General features: G+C 54.3%; 1 protein-coding gene across 1 annotated transcript; it reads right to left on the reverse strand.

Annotated features, from left to right (window-relative positions):
- Nucleotides 1–501: 501 nt before the first annotated feature.
- NCF1 (neutrophil cytosolic factor 1) lies at nt 502–17535 on the reverse strand. Its single transcript, XM_041747064.1, has 11 exons — nt 17112–17535; nt 12415–12495; nt 8904–8979; nt 8607–8772; nt 7483–7538; nt 5530–5652; nt 4961–5068; nt 4038–4155; nt 2735–2842; nt 2182–2327; nt 502–1620 (listed from the first exon to the last, which is right to left on the reverse strand). The coding sequence occupies exons 1-11, from the start codon at nt 17181–17183 to the stop codon at nt 1499–1501; spliced, it is 1176 nt and encodes a 391-aa protein (XP_041602998.1). The 5' UTR covers nt 17184–17535; the 3' UTR covers nt 502–1498.
- Between the last annotated feature and the right edge of the window lie 745 nt (nt 17536–18280).

Below are 18280 nucleotides of genomic sequence, written 5' to 3' on the forward strand. Positions count from 1 at the left end.
TTTCTGAGGCTTGGTTTCCTCCTCCATAAACCTACCTGACAGGGTTGTTCTCAGAACCAGAAACAATGAAAGGAAGAGCCCAGCATTATGCCCGGCCTCAAGAAAACTGGCTATAGTGTGTGTGTAACTCAGACGCAGCATTTCCAGAAGCCCTTTGGCTGGGCAGGCATGCAACAGGGACCAACACAAGGCCATCTCCAGGGGATCAGAAATACAGAAAAATGTGAAGAAAACGTTTGATCAGGACTTTAGCTTGGAAAAAAAATGAAATTAAAAATTAAACAAGATTTTAGGGCAGCCTGGGTGGCTCAGTGGTTTAGTGCAGCCTTCGGCCCGGGGCGTGATCCTGGAGACCCGGGTTCGAGTCCCATGTTACGCTCCCTGCGTGGAGCCTGCTTCTCCCTCTGCCTGTGTCTCTGCCTCTTGCGCACGCGCTTTCTCTCTCTCTCATGAATAAATAAATAAAATCTTTTTAAAAAAAATAAATAAACAAGATTTTATCTTAGTTTTTTATTTTAATTGCAACTGAACAAGCAAAGGGGTTGGGATTCTCAGTGGTTAATTCTCCCACAGCTTTGCATGATAGCACTTGATGGGCTGGACTTTTCCAGCAAACCAAGTCTGCAAAAATGCAAATAAAGGGCCCAGTGACCTTCTCAAGGTCTCTTTCAGTTGTTGTAACCCTCAAGTTGTTCTCTTGAGAAGCATCAGCCCCCCCTCCAAGGGACCAGCCTCTCCCATCCTCTTGTGCCACCTCCCACACAGGAGGGGCAGCTGCCTTCCTAATAAGCGGCTGCTTTTGTAAGATTTGCAGCTCCGGGCTGCACCCTGGTGTCTTTGCATTTTGCACAAGATCCACCAGCAAAGACTTTGAGGCCAAAGGCTGGCAGCAGTTGCTTGTGGGGAGATGAGGGTCTGTTCATCAATGAATAATTGCTTTCTGGTACAACCTCCTAACTGGGCAACCTTTCAGTGAATAAATCAGAGGTGCTCCCTCCGTATACCTAAATTACCAATTTTCTTTGTCCCCGAACTAAGGTGCACACCCTGCACACTGTGGCACCCTTCTTTAGGGCTCTTCTGCAGTGGTACCAAAGTTTTAGCAGGCAGCTTCTGTCCAAACAGCCAGCAGTGGGGGGGCAGGGGGGAACGGGTGCACTTGGCCCCGTGCAAACTTAGTCTCGGCCAAGGCCAGGGCAGAGTGCAACCGGACCTTGGTTCTTGCAACTTCCCCCAACCTCCCGCCCCAGCAGAACTCACAGCCCTCAGTCCTTACTTTATAAATATCCCCAAAGGCGTGCCCAGCCCAGCCCGCCCGGCTGCTCTGCAGAGCCTCTGTCCACTCCAAACAGCATTTACTATGAGCGGCGAGCCGTTAGGTGGGGCGGGGCCGGGGCTGCCAGAGCCATCCAGACTCCGGATCTATACACGTATATACAGGGATGGGACCCGACAGGGCGGAGGGGCTAGGACGCCATCTAGGGGAGGCGACCCGGCCTCAGACGGAAGACGCCAGCTTCCGCTTGGTGCTCTCGCTGCATCGGTGCAGGATAAGGTCTGCGCTGGGCCGCGGGGGCACCGCGGGCTGTGGCTTCGCGGGCTGGGTCGCTGGCTGCTCCCCTGCGGCGGAAAGCGCGGCCGGGTGAGAGGCCCCGCCCCGTCTTCCAGGCCCCGCCCCAGGCAGCCCCGCCCCCAGGCCGCTGCGGGCTCTCACCGCGCGGGCTCCCTCCCTGGGCTTTGCGGCCAGGTCTGCTCCCGGCCCCGCCCCGGCCCCGGCCCCGGCCCCGCCCCCATCCAGGCCCCGCCCCCAGGCCGCTGCGGGCTCTCACCGCGCGGGCTCCCTCCCTGGGCTTTGCGGCCAGGTCTGCTCCCGGCCCCGCCCCGGCCCCGCCCCATCCAGGCCCCGCCCCCATCCAGGCCCCGCCCCCAGGCCGCTGCGGGCTCTCACCGCGCGGGCTCCCTCCCTGGGCTTTGCGGCCAGGTCTGCTCCCGGCCCCGCCCCCACCCAGGCCCCGCCCCATCCAGGCCCCGCCCCCAGGCCGCTGCGGGCTCTCACCGCGCGGGCTCCCTCCCTGGGCTTTGCGGCCAGGTCTGCTCCCGGCCCCGCCCCCACCCAGGCCCCGCCCCCACCCAGGCCCCGCCCCATCCAGGCCCCGCCCCCAGGCCGCTGCGGGCTCTCACCGCGCGGGCTCCCCGGGCTCTGCGGGCCGGGCCGCGCCGGACGGCGGCGCTGCTGCAGAAAACGGACGCTGTTGCGCCGATAGGTGTCCTGGCTGAGGCGCTTCCGCGATCGCTGGTGGATGCTGTGCGCGTTGCGGATGGACGACCTGGGCCCGGCGGGACGGGGGCGTTGCTCAGCGCCTGGCTATCCCCGCCGCGCCCGTGTCCCCGCCTGCGGGGACTCGCAAGACCGGCCCCGGGGTCTTGGGGAGCGGGGCAGGCGTGCAGCTGCCCCGCAACAACGCGGACTTCCGCCGGGCGGCAGAGCCCAGGCCCGGGTCCCAGCCCCTCGCCAGGCTGAGCCCGGCCCCGCCCCAGGAAGCCCTCTGAACTGCCGCAGTCGCAGTCGTCACGGCCGCCCCCAAGGCCACCTCACACCCCTGCGTTCCCACCGCCCCGCGCCAGCCCCGCCCCCGCCCCCAGCACTGCCAGTCCAGGGCCTGGGCCCACAGAGGGGCCGTGGTACACCCTCGTGGTACCCTCAGCCCCTTCCAGCCTGGGGACCCTCGCTCACCTGCGGGGCGGGGCCCCTCGGCTCTTGATCTGGCGATGCGCCTGGGCAGCATCCTGCCCGGACTTCTGTAGGTACATGGATGGGAAGTAGCCGGTGATGTCGTCTTTCCTGCAACAGAGGCAGTCCTTGAAGCCCTGGCGGTCACACGGGGAGTAGGGGCCTCAGATGAGGGGGGCTCAGAGATCCCTCTAAACGGTGGGGGTTAAGGCAGCTGGAACTGGGAGACGCCCATAAGCCTGGCTGACACCGGACCCTGTCCCTCTGGGCCTCAGTTCTTCCATCCAAGCAACATAGGCCCCCTCAGCCACGATGTTGGTGGTGCTAGGAAGTTAGCAGGTCCAACTTGACCCTGGGGACATGTGTTTGCAGTAAAACATTTGCAACAGGGTGTTTATCAGGGTTTTTTTTTTTCCCTTTACAGCCACTGCTTTCTGTGTCTAAAATACCTTTGCCTACCTCCGGGTCACCAAGTTCCCCTATGCTTTCTTCCGAAAGCTCTTTAGTTTGGGGTTTTGTGCTTGGTCAAATCCATGACGCATCCTGAAGAAATATGCATGGTGTGAGGTAGGGGTCTATGAGACTTTCCTCCATGTGGATGCCCACTGGTTCCAGTTCCAGCACCACTTGTTGAAAAGATTTTTCTCAACATTCTCACTACTCTAATTTGGGAGAAAAAACTTGGCATATTACAAAGCATGCTTGGTAAAACTCTGATACTTCTTGGCTGGTGGGAAAGTCACAGGCAGATTCTCAGGGGTGCAGAATGGGCAGTTAAATCAAGTGAGAGTCAAAAAGGTTGAGAATTCCTGCCTCTGAGCCCCCAGCCCAGAGCCAAGCTGATGGCAGATGCTTTGGCCACAGGCTCACTGGGGCTGAGAGGGTGTACAAGGACCAGGGGAGGCCCAGCAGGTCAGAGGAGATGGCTCTAGAAGCCACCAGGGTTCTGCTTTGCCCAAGAGGAACAACCAGATAAGAATCAATTACAACAAAAGATTTAAAAGGAGAAGGGATGACAGTTCTCAAATAGAATAATTAACACAACAATTAACTGTGTTGTAGAAGGAATAATAGATGGCGAAGTGACTCCAAATCACAAAGGAAAAAGGTACCCACTCAGGCAAGGATACTGAACCCTGAGAGACAGGTTGTGGTGGGATAATCACTGATCTGCTACCAAAGTAGAAACTGAGTCCAGAGAGAGGTGGTGGTCTACCCAGAGCCATACCCGGGGTCAGCACTGAGCCCAAACAGACCATGACCCAGGCCAGGGCTGACACTCAGGGTGGGAGGGGCACTCTCCTACCTGACGACCCACCAACCATCCAGGAGCTTATGAATGACTTCGATGGCTTCGCCTTCCTGCAGGGACATTTCATCCTCCATCTCGGCAGTATAGGCTTTGATGGTGACATAGGGCTCACCTGGTCGGCCATGGGGACAGGAGTGCGGTATGATGGTCCGCCCGGCACTGGCCTGCCTCCCTTCCCCTTCTCTTCTTTCTGAGCCTGAGGCTTCCTCCAGCTAGAGCCCAGGACCACCCTCCTCCCTGCCTGCTCCTTGCTGGTCTCCCTCTGCAGGCTCCTGCCACCCACTCGTGGGGCACCCTGGAGTTCTGCCCTCTGCCCATTACACCCAGGGGAGCCCGCCCATCCCACTCCCACCATCCACACCAGGGGCCAGACACCTAAACAGGAGGAGTGGCCAGGCAAGGGGTGCAGGTGTAGAGCACCCATCCATGTGGCACCTGAGCCACTTGACTGCAGAGTGTGTACACACCATTTCCAGTTTTTCCAGAGATGCCATAAGCCCACAGACAATTGTGAAATCTCTCCATTGCAATATATGGGCAATCAACTCTAATTTATTTCGACCTCCACATGAGCCCCATCGAGGGGACCTGGGGACTGACTTCCAGTTCTCCGCTTCCAGTCATCGAGGATTCCTCCGCCTCCAGGCAGTGCTCCTTCCTGAACCTCATACGCCCGGGAGGGACCCCTACGTATCTCAGGCGGGCCTCATCGCCCTCGCCTCTACTCTACCTCCTGGTTCTCTGTCTTGACCAAGGGCATCACCTGCTACCTGGGCCCCTCAAGCCAGACTATGGGGTCTCTACCCTGACTGCCCAGCCCACAACCGTATCCAACCCCAAAGTGGCCACTTCTCAATATCCCAGGGCCCCTCCAGTCCCTTCCCCCACATCCTATGGCCAAGGAGGGCAGGTGGCACCTTCGTAGTTGGGCTCTGGGTCCTCTGCCTCATCAGGACTGTCCAAGGGCTCCAAGTAGGACGCCGGAACCCAACCTCGCTTTGTCTTCGTTTGGCAGAACCACCAGCCTGGGTGGGGAAGTGGAGGGTGAGGCAGTAAGTCTGGGCGGGCCTCGAAGCCTCCCCCAGCCACCAGGGTGGTAAGGACTCCCGGACAAGGACACACAGATATCCACCGCTGCGATTCAGAAATGTCACCTTCACACACTCCACGCCAAAATCACATACACACACACACACAAGTCCCAGGATTCCATCTCAGAAAGCTGCTTCCCACACATCATGCCCAGAAGCTGGCCTGGCCACTGGGACATAATCTGGAGATGCACAGATGCCCGCAGTCTCCCCCGGGGGGGGGGTGCACCAGAGTGGGGAGGACAGAAGGGGACCCCCCGAAGGAGTCATAGCCCATAGGGGATAGGGTGGGGAGGGAGCCCGAGGCTGTCTGAGGGGCAGAGCCTTGGTCGGGGGCTTGAGGCCGTGGACGCAGGCACAGGGGAGGAAGGCCCCAGCAGGGCAGGGACACTGACCACTCTCGCTCTTCTCCACGACGTCCACCACGTCACCCGTGGCCAGAGCCATCTGGGAGCTCGAGGTCTTCTCGAAGTCAGCAATGGCACGGTACGTCTGCAGGATGATGGGGCCTGTGATGTCTGGACGGAAGGAGGGCAGGGTGAGTGGACAGTGAGGGGATGTGCTGCCTCCTCCTGGCAGTCCCCCACTCAGGCCTCCAGAACTGGCACTGGGCTCCCATCTCCACCCAGCCAGGTGCACAGGAGGTGGACGCCCCCTGCCAACGAGAAAGCAGCAGAGACAAGCTCGTCTTCACAGCCCTGCATTTATTGAGCACCTAGTGTGTTCCAGACACTAGTCATGCACCTTACACATGCTCCTTCTCACTTGATGAGGTTAGGGAGCAGCCCTCCTGGACCTTAATGTGCACACAAATCATCCAGGGATCCCGCTGGAAGGCAGGTTCTGATTCCAGAGGTCTGCAGTGGGACCTGAGCATCTTCATGTCTAACCAGCCCCCAGGTCATGCAACTGCATGTTATGTACTAAAATACATCTTCTCCCCTCCCCCAAAATTCCCATGTTGAAGCCCTAAGCCCTAGTACCTTAGAATCTGTATTTGGAGTTAGAGCCTTTAAGGAGGTCATAAGGGTGGGGCCCTCACCCCATAGGACTGGTGTCCTCATAGGATGAGGAGGAGACACCAGCAGGAGTACGTGCACAGGGGGAAGGCCATGTGTGGGCACAGCAAGGAGGCAGCCGTCTGTACGCCACGGAGACGCCTCCGCAGAGCCAACCCTGCCCACACCCTGTTCGCAAACTCCCAGCCTCCAGAATGTGAAAAAACACATTTCTGCTGTTTAAACCACCACCCCCAGTCTGTGGTTGTTATATGGCGGCCCACACAGACTAAGACACTGCTGGTCCCTGGACCACACTGACTGGCCCACTGCCGTCCTGGCATCCCACTGACTGGTTGAGATCCTGTTCCACCTTTCATGTCTGTGTGGCCCTTGACCTGAGTTTCTTTTTTCTTTTTTTTAAGATTTTATTTATTTATTCATGAGAGACAGAGAGAGAGGCAGAGACACAGGCAGAGGGAGAAGCAGGCTCCACGCAGGGAGCTTGATGTAGGACTCCATCCTGGGACTCCAGGATCACGCCCTGGGCCAAAGGCAGATGCTCAACCGCTGAGCCACCCAGACATCGCATTGACCTGAGTTTCAACTTAAATCAAGCCTCAGTGTGTCCAGCTGTAAAATGGGGATAATAGCACTCTGGTCCCTACTTCATATTGTTATAGAGATAATTGCATGTGTTAATACATGCAAGATATTAAAATAGTGTCTGGGAGCACCTGGGGGAGCTCAGTAGGTTGAGCATCTGCCTTCAGCTCCGGTCATGATCCTGGGTCCTAGGATAGAGCCCCATGTCAGGCTCCCTGCTCAGTAGGGAGCCTGCTTCTCCCTCTTACCACTGCTCCCTCTGCTTCTCCTCCACACCACTCGTGTTCTCACTTGCTCTGCTCTCTCTCAAATAAATGAATAAAGGAATCTTAAATGAATGAATAATGAATGAATGAATAAATAAATAAATAAATACTGCCTGGGACAGAGTAAGTTCTCGATAAATGTCAGGTTGTATTATTAACAATTATCATGCAACACAGATCAGATACTGTCAGGCCTCTGCGTGACACCTGATGACCACCTTCACCTCCAGACCTGTCTATTCAGTCAGCCAGGACCCCCCTGGCTATAGGGAGCTGGGATCATGCTGGGCTCTGCAGCTTCAGACATGAGCTCTGAAAGCTTCACTGTCCAGTGGCCGCCCCCCCAGGTCCCCAGGCTTTAGTGCAGCCACTGAGGACCCCCTGCCCTGGCCTTGGCTGCACAGCCTCTGCTCAGGAACCCTGATCATGTCCCCAGCCCCCGCAGGGTGACCTACAGCTAGCTGCCCCCGCCTCTCACCCGTGACACTGCTCTTGCCGTCTTTGGGCACCAAGTAGGTCTCTGGCTTTTTCACCCTACAGGAAAGAAGAATCTGGGTGAGGCGCTCAGCTTCCTGCGGGGGGCACAGAAGCTCCGGGCAGACCTACAGAAGAACTTCCCAGAAGAAAAAGGAACCTGGGATGTGGGGGCCACTGCTGGGGGAAGGGAGCAATGGGACTGACAAAGAAAGCACCCCCCCACCCCCCCACCCCCACCCCCGCCCCAGTCACCTGGGGACGCAAAGAAGGAACCAAGTGCTGAAGAGAACACTCTGGTCTGGGAAAGGCTCCTGTTATTTTGGAGGCTAGCTCCCTTCTGGGGCCTCAGGGGTATGGCCAACGGGAGTGGGCATCCCCGCCACCCAGGCCATGGGAGCCATAGGGAGGGGGCATCCCCAGCACCCAGGCCATGGGAGCCGTGCCACTCATGGGGCCAGCCCACTCTGGCCGAAGCACTGGTGTCTGTCCGCGGTGGCCTGTCCTCCAGGCCCCACTCGTACTCTGTACTCAGTGAGCAGAGAGGGACACAGAGAGGAACCTTCTGCAGGCAGCCTCCAGCAGCACAACACATTCCCCTGAGACCTCACTCAGCTTCTCAGATGCTTTCCATGATGGGCCCTGGACCAACGGGCAGGCAGACATGAGGTGACAAAGCGGAGGTGTGCTGCGCTCAACACCAACACCCCACCCCACCCCGCCAGCCCGGCTGGGGCTCCGCACTTCACAGTTTGGAAGCACTCTCCACAGCACCCATTACGACATCTGGCCCTTACCACCCGGTACAGGTGGGGAACCTGCTTTCAGAAGGCAGGGTGAGGACAAGGACCTAGGATCTCAGACTCCCAGCCCACAGAGCCTCCCCCGAGGTTCAGGGGCTCCAGGTGGAGACTTGGCAGGGATGCTGCGGAGGGGGTTCCAAGTTACATGGGCCAGAGTTGGAATCCTGCCTCCTTCTCTTTGGGGCTGTGTGATTTTGGGCGAGTCGCCTCCCCTCTGAGCTTTAGTCATCTGTAACATGGGGGACGCCCTGCACCCCCTCCCCAGGCCGAGCTCACCACCCCCTTCCCTCTCCCGCTTCGGGGACAGAATGAGGGGGCCACTCACTGGCTGTCCGTGGGAAGCTTGAGGTCGTCGGGGCGCACTCTAAAGAAGTCGAGGAGTTGGGGGCAGCGGGAGATCTTGACAGGCAGACCCATGAGCGTGTTGTAGTACTCGGTGAGCGTGCCCTGGCGACTCTCGGCCGCCCGCTGCCCATCGAACCACCGCGGGGCTGGCCGGGCCGGGGAGGGACACCGAGAAGCCATGAGCATTGTCCCAGGTCACGACACAGAGGGGATGGGGGTGGAGGGGCAGGTCACAGGGCAGGTGAGGGGATCCAGGACGGGCCACCCTGCTCCTCACCTGGCAGGTGCGGGATGATCCTGTTCTCTGGGTTGATGTCCCCTGCCTCGATAGGAAACATTTCCTTTAACATTTTCTAGACACAAAAGAAAGGATTGAGGAAGATCCTTTATTACAACCCCATAAAAGCACAGGGTTGGAAACAACGCTCCTGATCCCTTGGGCTGGTGCCATCCTTGGCTCTCTCTTTCTCTCTCCTCCTACATTCCTGCCAGCAAGTCCTTCTGGTTCCAGTCCTAAAATTTATCCAGAATCTAACTCTTCTCACTACCCACACAGCCCCCACCTCGGGCTGTGCTTCCGCTGAGCCCAGGTTATCACAACAACCTTTCACCTTTGTCTTCAATCCAGCACCATCTTCACATTCAAATTGGATCCTGTCTCTCCTCTGCTCAGAACCCCTCCCTGCCTCTAAGCTCACTCAGAATGGAAGCCAAAGGCTCCACGTTAGTCTACAAGGCTGTGCAGACCAGACCCATCCTGCCTGCCTCACTCCCTCCTCTGCCACCACCCTCTTCTCGCTTGTTCACTCTGCTCCAATCATCCCTGAATACTCCAGGCCTGCTCAAGCCCCAGGGCCTTTGCACTTGCTCTTCCCATTCTTCCCTATATTTGTTAATAGCACTTCCTCTCTCTTTCTCCTTCTACAAGACTTTGCTGGGATGCCTGGGTGGCTCAGCGGTTGAGCATCTCCCTTTGGCTCAGGGCATGATCCCAGGATCCTGGGATCCCGGGATCGAGTCCCACATCGGGCTCTCTTCAAGGAGCCTGTTTCTCCCTCGGCCTGTGTCTCTGCCTCTTTCTATGTGTCGTTCATGAATGGATAAATAAGATCTTTTTGTTGTTGTTGTTGTTGTTGTTGTTTTGTTTTTTTGTTTTTTGTTTTTTTGTTTTTTGTTTTTTTTGATAAATAAGATCTTTAAAAAAAAAAAAAGACTGTTCAGATATTACCCATCAGTGAAATCTCTGTTGACAATTTCCCCTCCTTACTCAGTCCTCCCGTCCACCTCCCCATACTGATTAATTTTTTCCATAGTTCAAATAACTGCCTAACAGGGATCCCTGGGTGGCGCAGCGGTTTGGCGCCTGCCTTTGGCCCAGGGAGCGATCCTAGAGACCCGGGATCGAATCCCATGTCGGGCTCCCGGTGCATGGAGCCTGCTTCTCCCTCTGCCTGTGTCTCTGACTCTCTCTCTCTCTCTCTCTCTCTCTCTCTCTCTCTGTGTGTGTGACTATCATAAATAAATAAAAATTTAAAAAAAAAAAAAAAAAAAACAAATAACTGCCTAACAGACTATATAAGTTACTTACGTTTTATTTGTCTGTTATCCTGACTCCTCTACTAGAATTTAAGATCCACAAGGGAGGGCAAGGACTTGCATCTTTTTTATGCCCCTGTCCCCTTCAGAGCATCTCCCACGCACCAAGTAGAACGCACCTGGCACTTAGTAGGTGCTTGATGAATAGTTGTTGAATGAATGAGTTCACCAATTAGCAAAAGGGGCTAATCCGACAATGGAACAGCCCAGAACAGTGTAAAGAGGAAAGATGGAGCCGTGCACATATCAGCATGAACAGGTCTCAAAAACTGACCTAATGACAGTAACAAGGCAGAGAAGGAGGCAGTCAGCATACTGAGGACTTCTTGAAAGGCTGTGGAAAATGCATGCTTAACACTATTGCATCTTGTGCTTGGACTTGTGTGTGTGCGTGTGCATAGGTGTGCATGCAGTCCCCCAGGGCTGGAGCTGACACAAGTGCATGGGATAAAGGGAGCTTTCTACTTCCTTTGTAGTGTTTTATTCCTTTATCTTAAAAAAACCTTTTGGGAGGCCTGGCCGGCTCAGTCAATGAAGCAGGTGACTCTTGATCTCAGGGTTGTGAGTTCAAGCCCCACGTTGGGTGTAGAGCTGACATAAAAACAAAACAAAACAAAACAAAAAACAACTAAACAAAGCCTCCTAGCAAACAGCATAGTGACATCAATTGTGATTCAGAGTCCTAGGTGTGTAGGGCTGCTTATAGTCTTCTTCATGTTTATCTGCATTTTGTTTTTATTTACTCATTTACCTAATTTCTTTTTTTTTAAGTAGCCCCCATGCCCAGCATGGAACCCAACTCGGGACATGAACTTAAGACCCTGTGATCAAGACCTGAGCTGAGATCGAGTCAGATGCTTAATGAATGGACTGAGCCACCCAGGCTCCCGGCTGGCTCAGTCAGTAGAGCATGAGACTCTCAAAGTTGTGGTTGTGAGTTTGAGCCCCATGTTGGATATAGAGACTACTTAAAAATTTTATGGGAGAAGTGCAGGAAGGCACGCCACTCCAGGACTCACTACCCTGCTTACAGAGGCCTTTGGGGATGGACCCTCCATCCACATTCTGTCTCAGACCAAGGCCCATCAAAAGCCACACTCTGCACACTATGCTCCCCAATGACCATCTCTATTGTGTCTGGCCTGGGGAACCCCATGGGGTTTTAGAGCCTGTGGGAATCTCATTCAATCTGATGACAGCAGGTGCCCACAAAGCAAGAGAACCTGAATCCTGGGGTGTCAGGGTCGCCACCCTGCCTTCTCACCTGCCCAGGGTCCTCATTGGGCCAGTGGCCATGAGTCAAAGAGCAGGCTCCTGGGATGACAACCTGGTGGTGACACTAACTAGGCTGTCCCCTGCAAGGACAGAGGAGGCACAGCCCTTAACACCCCCTGAAGTTTATCATCTTGAATGGGGACAGAGTCTCTGTGTGGGAAGATGAAACTATCCTGGAGCTGGACCATAGTGACAGTTGCAAGACACTGGGAATGTATCTCATGCCACCGAACTGTGGGCTTAAAATGCTAAATTCGTGTTATGTGTATTTTATCACATTTAAACATACTTTAAGGAAATCTTACCAAATGCAACGATGCAAATGGAACTAAAGGGTATTATGCTAAGTGAAGTAAGTCAGAGAAAGACAATTGTCATGTGATCTTACTCATGTGTGAATTTAAGAAACAAAACAGTATCATAGGGGGAGGGAGGGAAAAATAAAACAAGATGGAATCAGAGAGGGAGACAAGCCATAAGAGACTCTCAACTCTATGAAACAAATAGGGTCACTGGAGGGGCGGGAGGGGGGCATGGGGTAACCAGGTGATGGGCATTGAGCAGGGCACAGGATGGAATGAGCACTGGGTGTGATATGCGACTGATGAATCACTGAACTCTACCTCTGAAATTAATAATACACTATGTTAGTGAATTGAATTTAAATTAAAAATAAAACGTACTTTAAGGAAAATGTCCTTTTAAGTTGAGAAGTAAATAACGTCCCCTCCCCCTCCGCTGTGGGCTGGAGCGCCCTGGGCTCCCCACTTGCTGGCCAGCACCCGGGCCACCCGCCCTGGAAGGGCACAGCTGGGCCTGCTGCGCAGTGCCCTCCCTGGGCACCCGGCCCTCCTGGCCGCCCGCGCCGCCCCGCGCACCCCACCCCCACCGCCCCCCCCCAGCGCGCCCGCTCTCACGTGGAACTCGTAGATCTCGGTGAAGCGCCGGTAGACCACCTTCTCCGACAGGTCGTGCCACTTCACCAGAAACATGTAGACCTGGGGGGCCGGGCGGGGGACCCCGTCAGGGGGACGGAGCCCAGCGCAGCCCAGCTCCTGCCGCAGCTCGGGGCCCCAGGGCCGGATGCCCCGCGGCCCCCAAATCGGCTCAAGCTCCCGGTCCCTAAGGGGCCGCGGCTCCCGCGGCTGGAGGGGGCGGGGCGGGGCGGGGCGGGGCCGACCCCCGGAGGGGCGCTCGCTCGTGGCTGGTGGTGGTGTGGGCCCCGGGGCTCAGCTGGTGGAGCAGCGTCCTCTTGGGTTCGGCGCAGCCGGTGGCCCCGGGCTGCTGAGATCAGCCCCAGGGCCCCCCACACTCAGCACGGAGTCTGCTTGAGACTCTGTCCCTCTCCCTCTGCCCTTCCTGCTTGTGCGCGCTCCAACACATCGTTTTTTAAAGATTTTATTTATTTATTCATGAGAGACAGAGAGAGGCAGAGACACAGGCAGAGGGAGGAGCAGGCCCCACGCAGGGAGCCCGATGCGGGACTCGATCCCAGGACCCCGGGATCACGCCCTGAGCCAAAGGCCCGTGCTCCACCGGGAGCCCCCGGGCCGTCCCTCTCTCTAACAAATCTTTAAAAATACGTATTTACTGGTTGTATGTTGGTTGCACGATTCTGATCACTAAAAACCGTTGAATTGTACACTTTATATAGGTGAATTATATCTCAGTGAAGCCATTATTAGAAAGAGAAAAAATACAAACTTGGTAAGGAAAACCAAGATAGAGCCAGGAGAATTCTACTGAGGCACAAAACGGAACAAATCAGACAGGTGCCTCCACACGGATGAAGCTCAGAAGCATTATGCTGAGTGGAAGAAGCCAGATACATGGTAGGATTCCTTTTCTACGACGTTCTAGAGCAAGTGCAACCAAGTAAAGGGGGAAAAATCAGAGCAGTGGTAGCCTCTGGGGGTTGGTGGAGGGAGGGGACCTGGGGCAATGGTAATCTATGTCTTGATGAGGGTTATGTAGGGACCTGTACCATCGAAATTCAGCAAATGTACCTCTAAGACTTGTGGATTTCATTTTATATTAATTTTACAGTGAAAGAAAAAAATAGGGGCACCTGGCCAGCTCAGGGGAGCATGCAAAAATATATATCATAATATTTAAAAAAAACAATTGTATACTAGTGGTGTGTGAACAAAAAAACCTCAGTGGAATAGGATACAAAATCTAGAAATATATCCAAGTACACATGGAAATTTAAAATATGATAAAAGTGGTATTTCAAACTACAGGAGTAAAAGTGAGCTTTTAGTTTCTCCTTTTTAAAAAGATTTTATTTATTTGTTTGACAGAGCACAAGCAGGGGGAGCAGCAGAGGGAGAAGCAAGCTCCCCCACTGAGCAGGGAGCCGGACATGGGGCTCCACCCCAGGACCCCAAGATCATGACCTGAGCTGAAGACAGATACTTAACTGCCCAACCATCCAGGTGCCCCTGAAGTTTTATTTATTTAAGTAGTCTCTATGTCCCATGTGGGACTCAAACTCACAACTCCAAGATCAAGAGTCACATGCTCTACATACTGAACCAGCCAGGCACCCAAGAAAATTATATTTTTCCTTCCTTCCTTCCTTCCTTCCTTCCTTCAAGATTTTATTTTTAGGGGCGCCTGGGTGGCTCAGTCAGTTAAGCTTCCAACTCTTGATTTTGGCTCAGGTCATGATCTCAGGGTTGTGAGATGCAGTCCTGTATCAGACTCCACACTCAGTATGGAATCTACTTGAGATTCTTTCCCTCTCCCCCTGCCCCCTGATCATGTGCTCTCTCTCTTAAATTTAAAAAATATAAAAATAAAAATAAAAATATGTTATTTTTAAGCAATCTCTACACCTAATGTGGGACTTGAACCCCAAGATCAAGTGTCTCATGCTCCATGGACTGAGCCAGCCAGGTGGCTCTGTGTACCCTCCCACCCCCCCACCCCCCTGCTGCCCACCTCTCTCTCTATCTTTGCAAAGAGAAATATAGGAAAGATAAACCAAAATGAGTCTCTGAGCACATCTTTTTTTTTTTTTTCTGAGCACATCTTTTTATAAAGTTTTGATGTTGGATCATTTCATTTTTTAAAAAGATTTTATTTATTTATTCATGAGAGACACAGAGAGAGAGGCAGAGACACAGGCAGAGGGAGAAGCAGGCTCCATGCAGGGAGCCCAACGTGGGACTCGATCCCAGGACTCCAGGATGACACCCTGGGCTGAAGGCGGTGCTAAATCACTGAGCCACCTGGGCTGCCTGATGTTGGATCATTTCAAACATGTTAATATATTACATATTTAAAAATAAAATTAGATCAACAAGGATTTTTTTTAAGACTTTAAATTGGAAACAAATGAAAACAAATGAACTTCACTATCAAATGGGTCACAGCCATATTAAAGAAAACTGGAAAAGGAAAAAAAAAATCCAAGTAACTTTTACAGTATTTCTACCCTCAATCCAAAAGGAGAAAAAGAAAGAAAAAAACTGCAAAGAAAACTTAGAATTGACTTCATAGGTTTGTAGGTTGATTGTTCATGATGGCGCGGATGCCGTCATTGTGATAAAACAGGCTCATGTGGATTGCAGGACCGAGCAAGGGGTAAAGCTGTTAATCTAGTGGGCGGCCAGGGTTCTCGCGGAGAGACAGGCTCTGCACACATAAAGCAGAGTAACGAGAATGAGATGGAATTGTTCTTTCCCGAATCTGAAAGGACCTCAGAGGCAATGAGCACACTCAGCGTTGAGATCTAGGGTTCTGACACCGCCCCCCACTGCAAAGAAACAGAGGTCCTTAGTGCAGTGGTCGAGTCCAGGGCTCGGGCTGGGGAGCAGCAGGTCAGCTGGAGCGTCTCGTTCCAGAAGTTAAGAATGTGCTCAGAGAATGCCAGGCTATGTCCAAAGAGCACAGGGAGCCAGCTTGAAGGGGCTCCCACTGGCCCCTTCCGAGACAATCGGAGCATGAGATGAGTTACGGCAGTGACGGATGGTAACCCATGGAATAAAAGAGAAATCCACACGTCCACACTGACACAAGTCAGTAGGAAGAGGGGAAGAACTTTACCGGTAAAATGTTAGCTACTAAAGCAGAAGCAACAGTAGAGTTTAAAAATCACTATTTGGCGATCATTATAGCAATTTGACTCAGGCAAGAGTCATCCACATACTGTGGAAGGAACAGGAGCTGCTTATAGTTGCAGAGAATCTCCCCGCAGGTTAATTATTCATCACAAGGGGGAAAATAGTAACTTTACAGTAGAGACACGTAGTGATCGAAACTAGCATCACCAACACAGGAACCAGCAAAGTCGCCTGCCGCCTGATAGGATCGGCGAGAACACAGTGTCACTTCTGGGGTAGTTCTGCCACCGGCACATGACCCCAATCTAATGAAGAAGGGTTAGACAAAACTTTTTGTAGAAGGGACATCCTACAAAACGACTGGCTCCAGCTCTCCAAAATGTCAAAGTTGAGAAGAACAAAGAAACATTAAGTCTGACCCAAGAGCACCTGGCTGGCTCAGTTGGAGGAGGGTGTGATGCTTGATCTCGGGGTCATGTATTCGAGCCCCATGTTGGGTATGGAGATGACTTAAATAAATAAAACTTAAACAACAACAACCAAAAACGACTGACCCAGATTAAGGAAGTCTGAAGAGTCACAATAAGTGAAATGCAGCAGGTGGTCCTGGGTTGGATCCCAGACCTGGAATATTTTTACTACAGAGGACAAGTAGGGGAACAGGTGAAATCTGAGTGAAGTCCGTGGGTTGGATAACAAGTGTTTCATCCACGTTAATTTGCTGATGTTAACATATTTGCATTGTGGTGTAAGAGAATGTCCTTGATTTTAAGAAATACACAGTAGAGAGGCGCCTGGGTGACTCTCTTGGTTTCCGCTCAGGTCATGATCTCAGGGTGGTGAGGTTGAGCCCAGGCACGCAGCGCGGGAGTCTATTTGAGATTCTCTTTGCTTCTCTCTCTCTCTCTCTCTCTCAATCTCTCTCTCTCAAATAAATAAATAAATCTTTAAAAAAATACATAGTAGTATTTAGGAGTAAAGAAACACAATGGCTCCCAATTGCTCTGAAATGATTCAGAAAAGTCCCATTCAGAGAGAGAAAGAGTTGGGGGTGGGGCGGGGGAAGAGAGAAGGAGGGAGGGAAGGGGGGACAGGGAAGGGGAGAGACAGGGAGTACAGATGTGGTGGTGGAGGAATGTTGGAGCTATTGGTAGTTTATCTAAGTTTGAAATTACTTCAAAATTAAAAATGAACAAGAAGAAAAGTCTCGGCATAGGATGCTAAAAGCGCCCTACAAACACTGTACAGTTGACCAAGCAGAGTTCCTCCCTGGGCTTCCTCTGGCCTGGGGCACCTTGGGGTGGGGTGGGGTGGATGTGTCTGGGCAGACACGTCCCAGCCTCCCAGGACGGGGTGGGGTGGCCGCTCGGCAGGGTCATGTAATGTAAGGGACCCCACAGCCCCCGGGGACAGATGGCTGCTCCTGGAGGAGCACTGCCTGGGAGCTGGGATCGGGGAAGGGGGCGGGGGAGCCAGGCGGGCAGCCGACTGGGGCCAGGCCCCTGCCCTCCTGCCAGGTCCGGGGCGCTGGGGTGGCTACTCACGTAGTGCTGGCTGGGGACGAAGCGCTTCTCGAAGCCCAGAAGGGCGATGTGGCGGATGAAGGTGTCCCCCATGGCTGGGCTGCGGGGCCTCCCCTCCTGTGGGGCGCTCCCAGCTGGGCCTTAAATGGGGTGGAAAGAGGAAGTCACTTGGGTCTGGCAGGGCTGGGGGTGGAGGGGCAGGGAGGGCTCTGCTTCTTCTTTCACTTTCTGGGATTCCTCAGACTCCCGTGGCGTGGCCGTGGGCGGCCTCACGCAGGCATGTGGCCGGGAGCCCCGGCTGGTCCTCCCCAGGGTCTCTGAGCCCCCAGTGGCGGGGAGGGTGCCCATCCTTCCCTCCCTCCCTGGCCACCTGAGGACCAGCCACATGGGCTCCTCTGCTCCCTTCCTGCCAGGCTCTGCAGCTGGGGTGCCACCTGGACCACCGCCCACATGTCCCCAACTCCCTCCCTGTCTTCAGGTTTGTGCCCAGTTGGCGCCTCCTCCAAGAAGCCTTTCTTGATAACTTCATGCAAAATGGCAAAACTTCATGCCCCCCCAACCCTTTTGTTTTGGTCCAGAGCACTGACTATAATTGACGTCCTGCCTATTTGTTCTGTGTGTTTTCACAGTCTCTCCTTAGCAGGAGTGAGCCCTGAGGGCCCAGGCCTGGCCTGGCCACTGGCTTGCAGAGGACGCTGCACACGTACTTGGGTGGTGGCCGCTCGGTCCCTGAGTGAACCAGCGCCTACGTGGGAGCAGGAGAGCACCAGGTACATGTCTGCAGGGGGCATAACTGGGGCCCAGTGGTGGTGGGGACAGGCTTTGAGGGGGACTCGAGTTCAGATGCTGAGCAAATGGACCCTCAGGGCTGACTCCGTTTCCTTGTGATTGAAATGGGACCATAAGCTCTGCTGAGAGGGGACGTGGGGTGCAGAGGTGAGGGAGCCCCGTGGGAGTGGGTGAGGGGAGGGCGGGGCTGGGGCCTCTGTCGCTGGCGCCTGGGCCCCAGGTGGAGGCCTGGGAGCTCCGAGGTTGTGGAGCTGGTCCGAAGGTCACAGACCCAGGCAGTCTGGCTGTGGGCTCAGGTCGGCGGGGTCAGCTGGTGGCCCAGATGCACAGATTCCAAGACGGAGAGGCCACCAGCCCTCTGAGCCCCGGGTCCCCCTGGACTCCCGGGGGTGAGGTGGCAT

Source organism: Vulpes lagopus, chromosome 3 (genome assembly GCF_018345385.1).
Source record: "Vulpes lagopus strain Blue_001 chromosome 3, ASM1834538v1, whole genome shotgun sequence".
Classification (NCBI taxonomy): domain Eukaryota; kingdom Metazoa; phylum Chordata; class Mammalia; order Carnivora; family Canidae; genus Vulpes; species Vulpes lagopus.

Bases quoted from the DNA above. Each gene is read 5' to 3' on its own strand.
- NCF1 (XM_041747064.1), bottom strand. From the start codon at position 17,183: ATGGGGGACACCTTCATCCGCCACATCGCCCTTCTGGGCTTCGAGAAG. The intron at 5,069-5,529 runs GTCAGTGTCCCT...TTCCCCACCCAG, and splicing joins CGTGGAGAAGAGCGAGAGTG to GCTGGTGGTTCTGCCAAACG. The intron at 1,621-2,181 runs GTGAGAGCCCGC...TTTCCGCCGCAG, and splicing joins GAGCCCGGGGAGCCCGCGCG to GGGAGCAGCCAGCGACCCAG.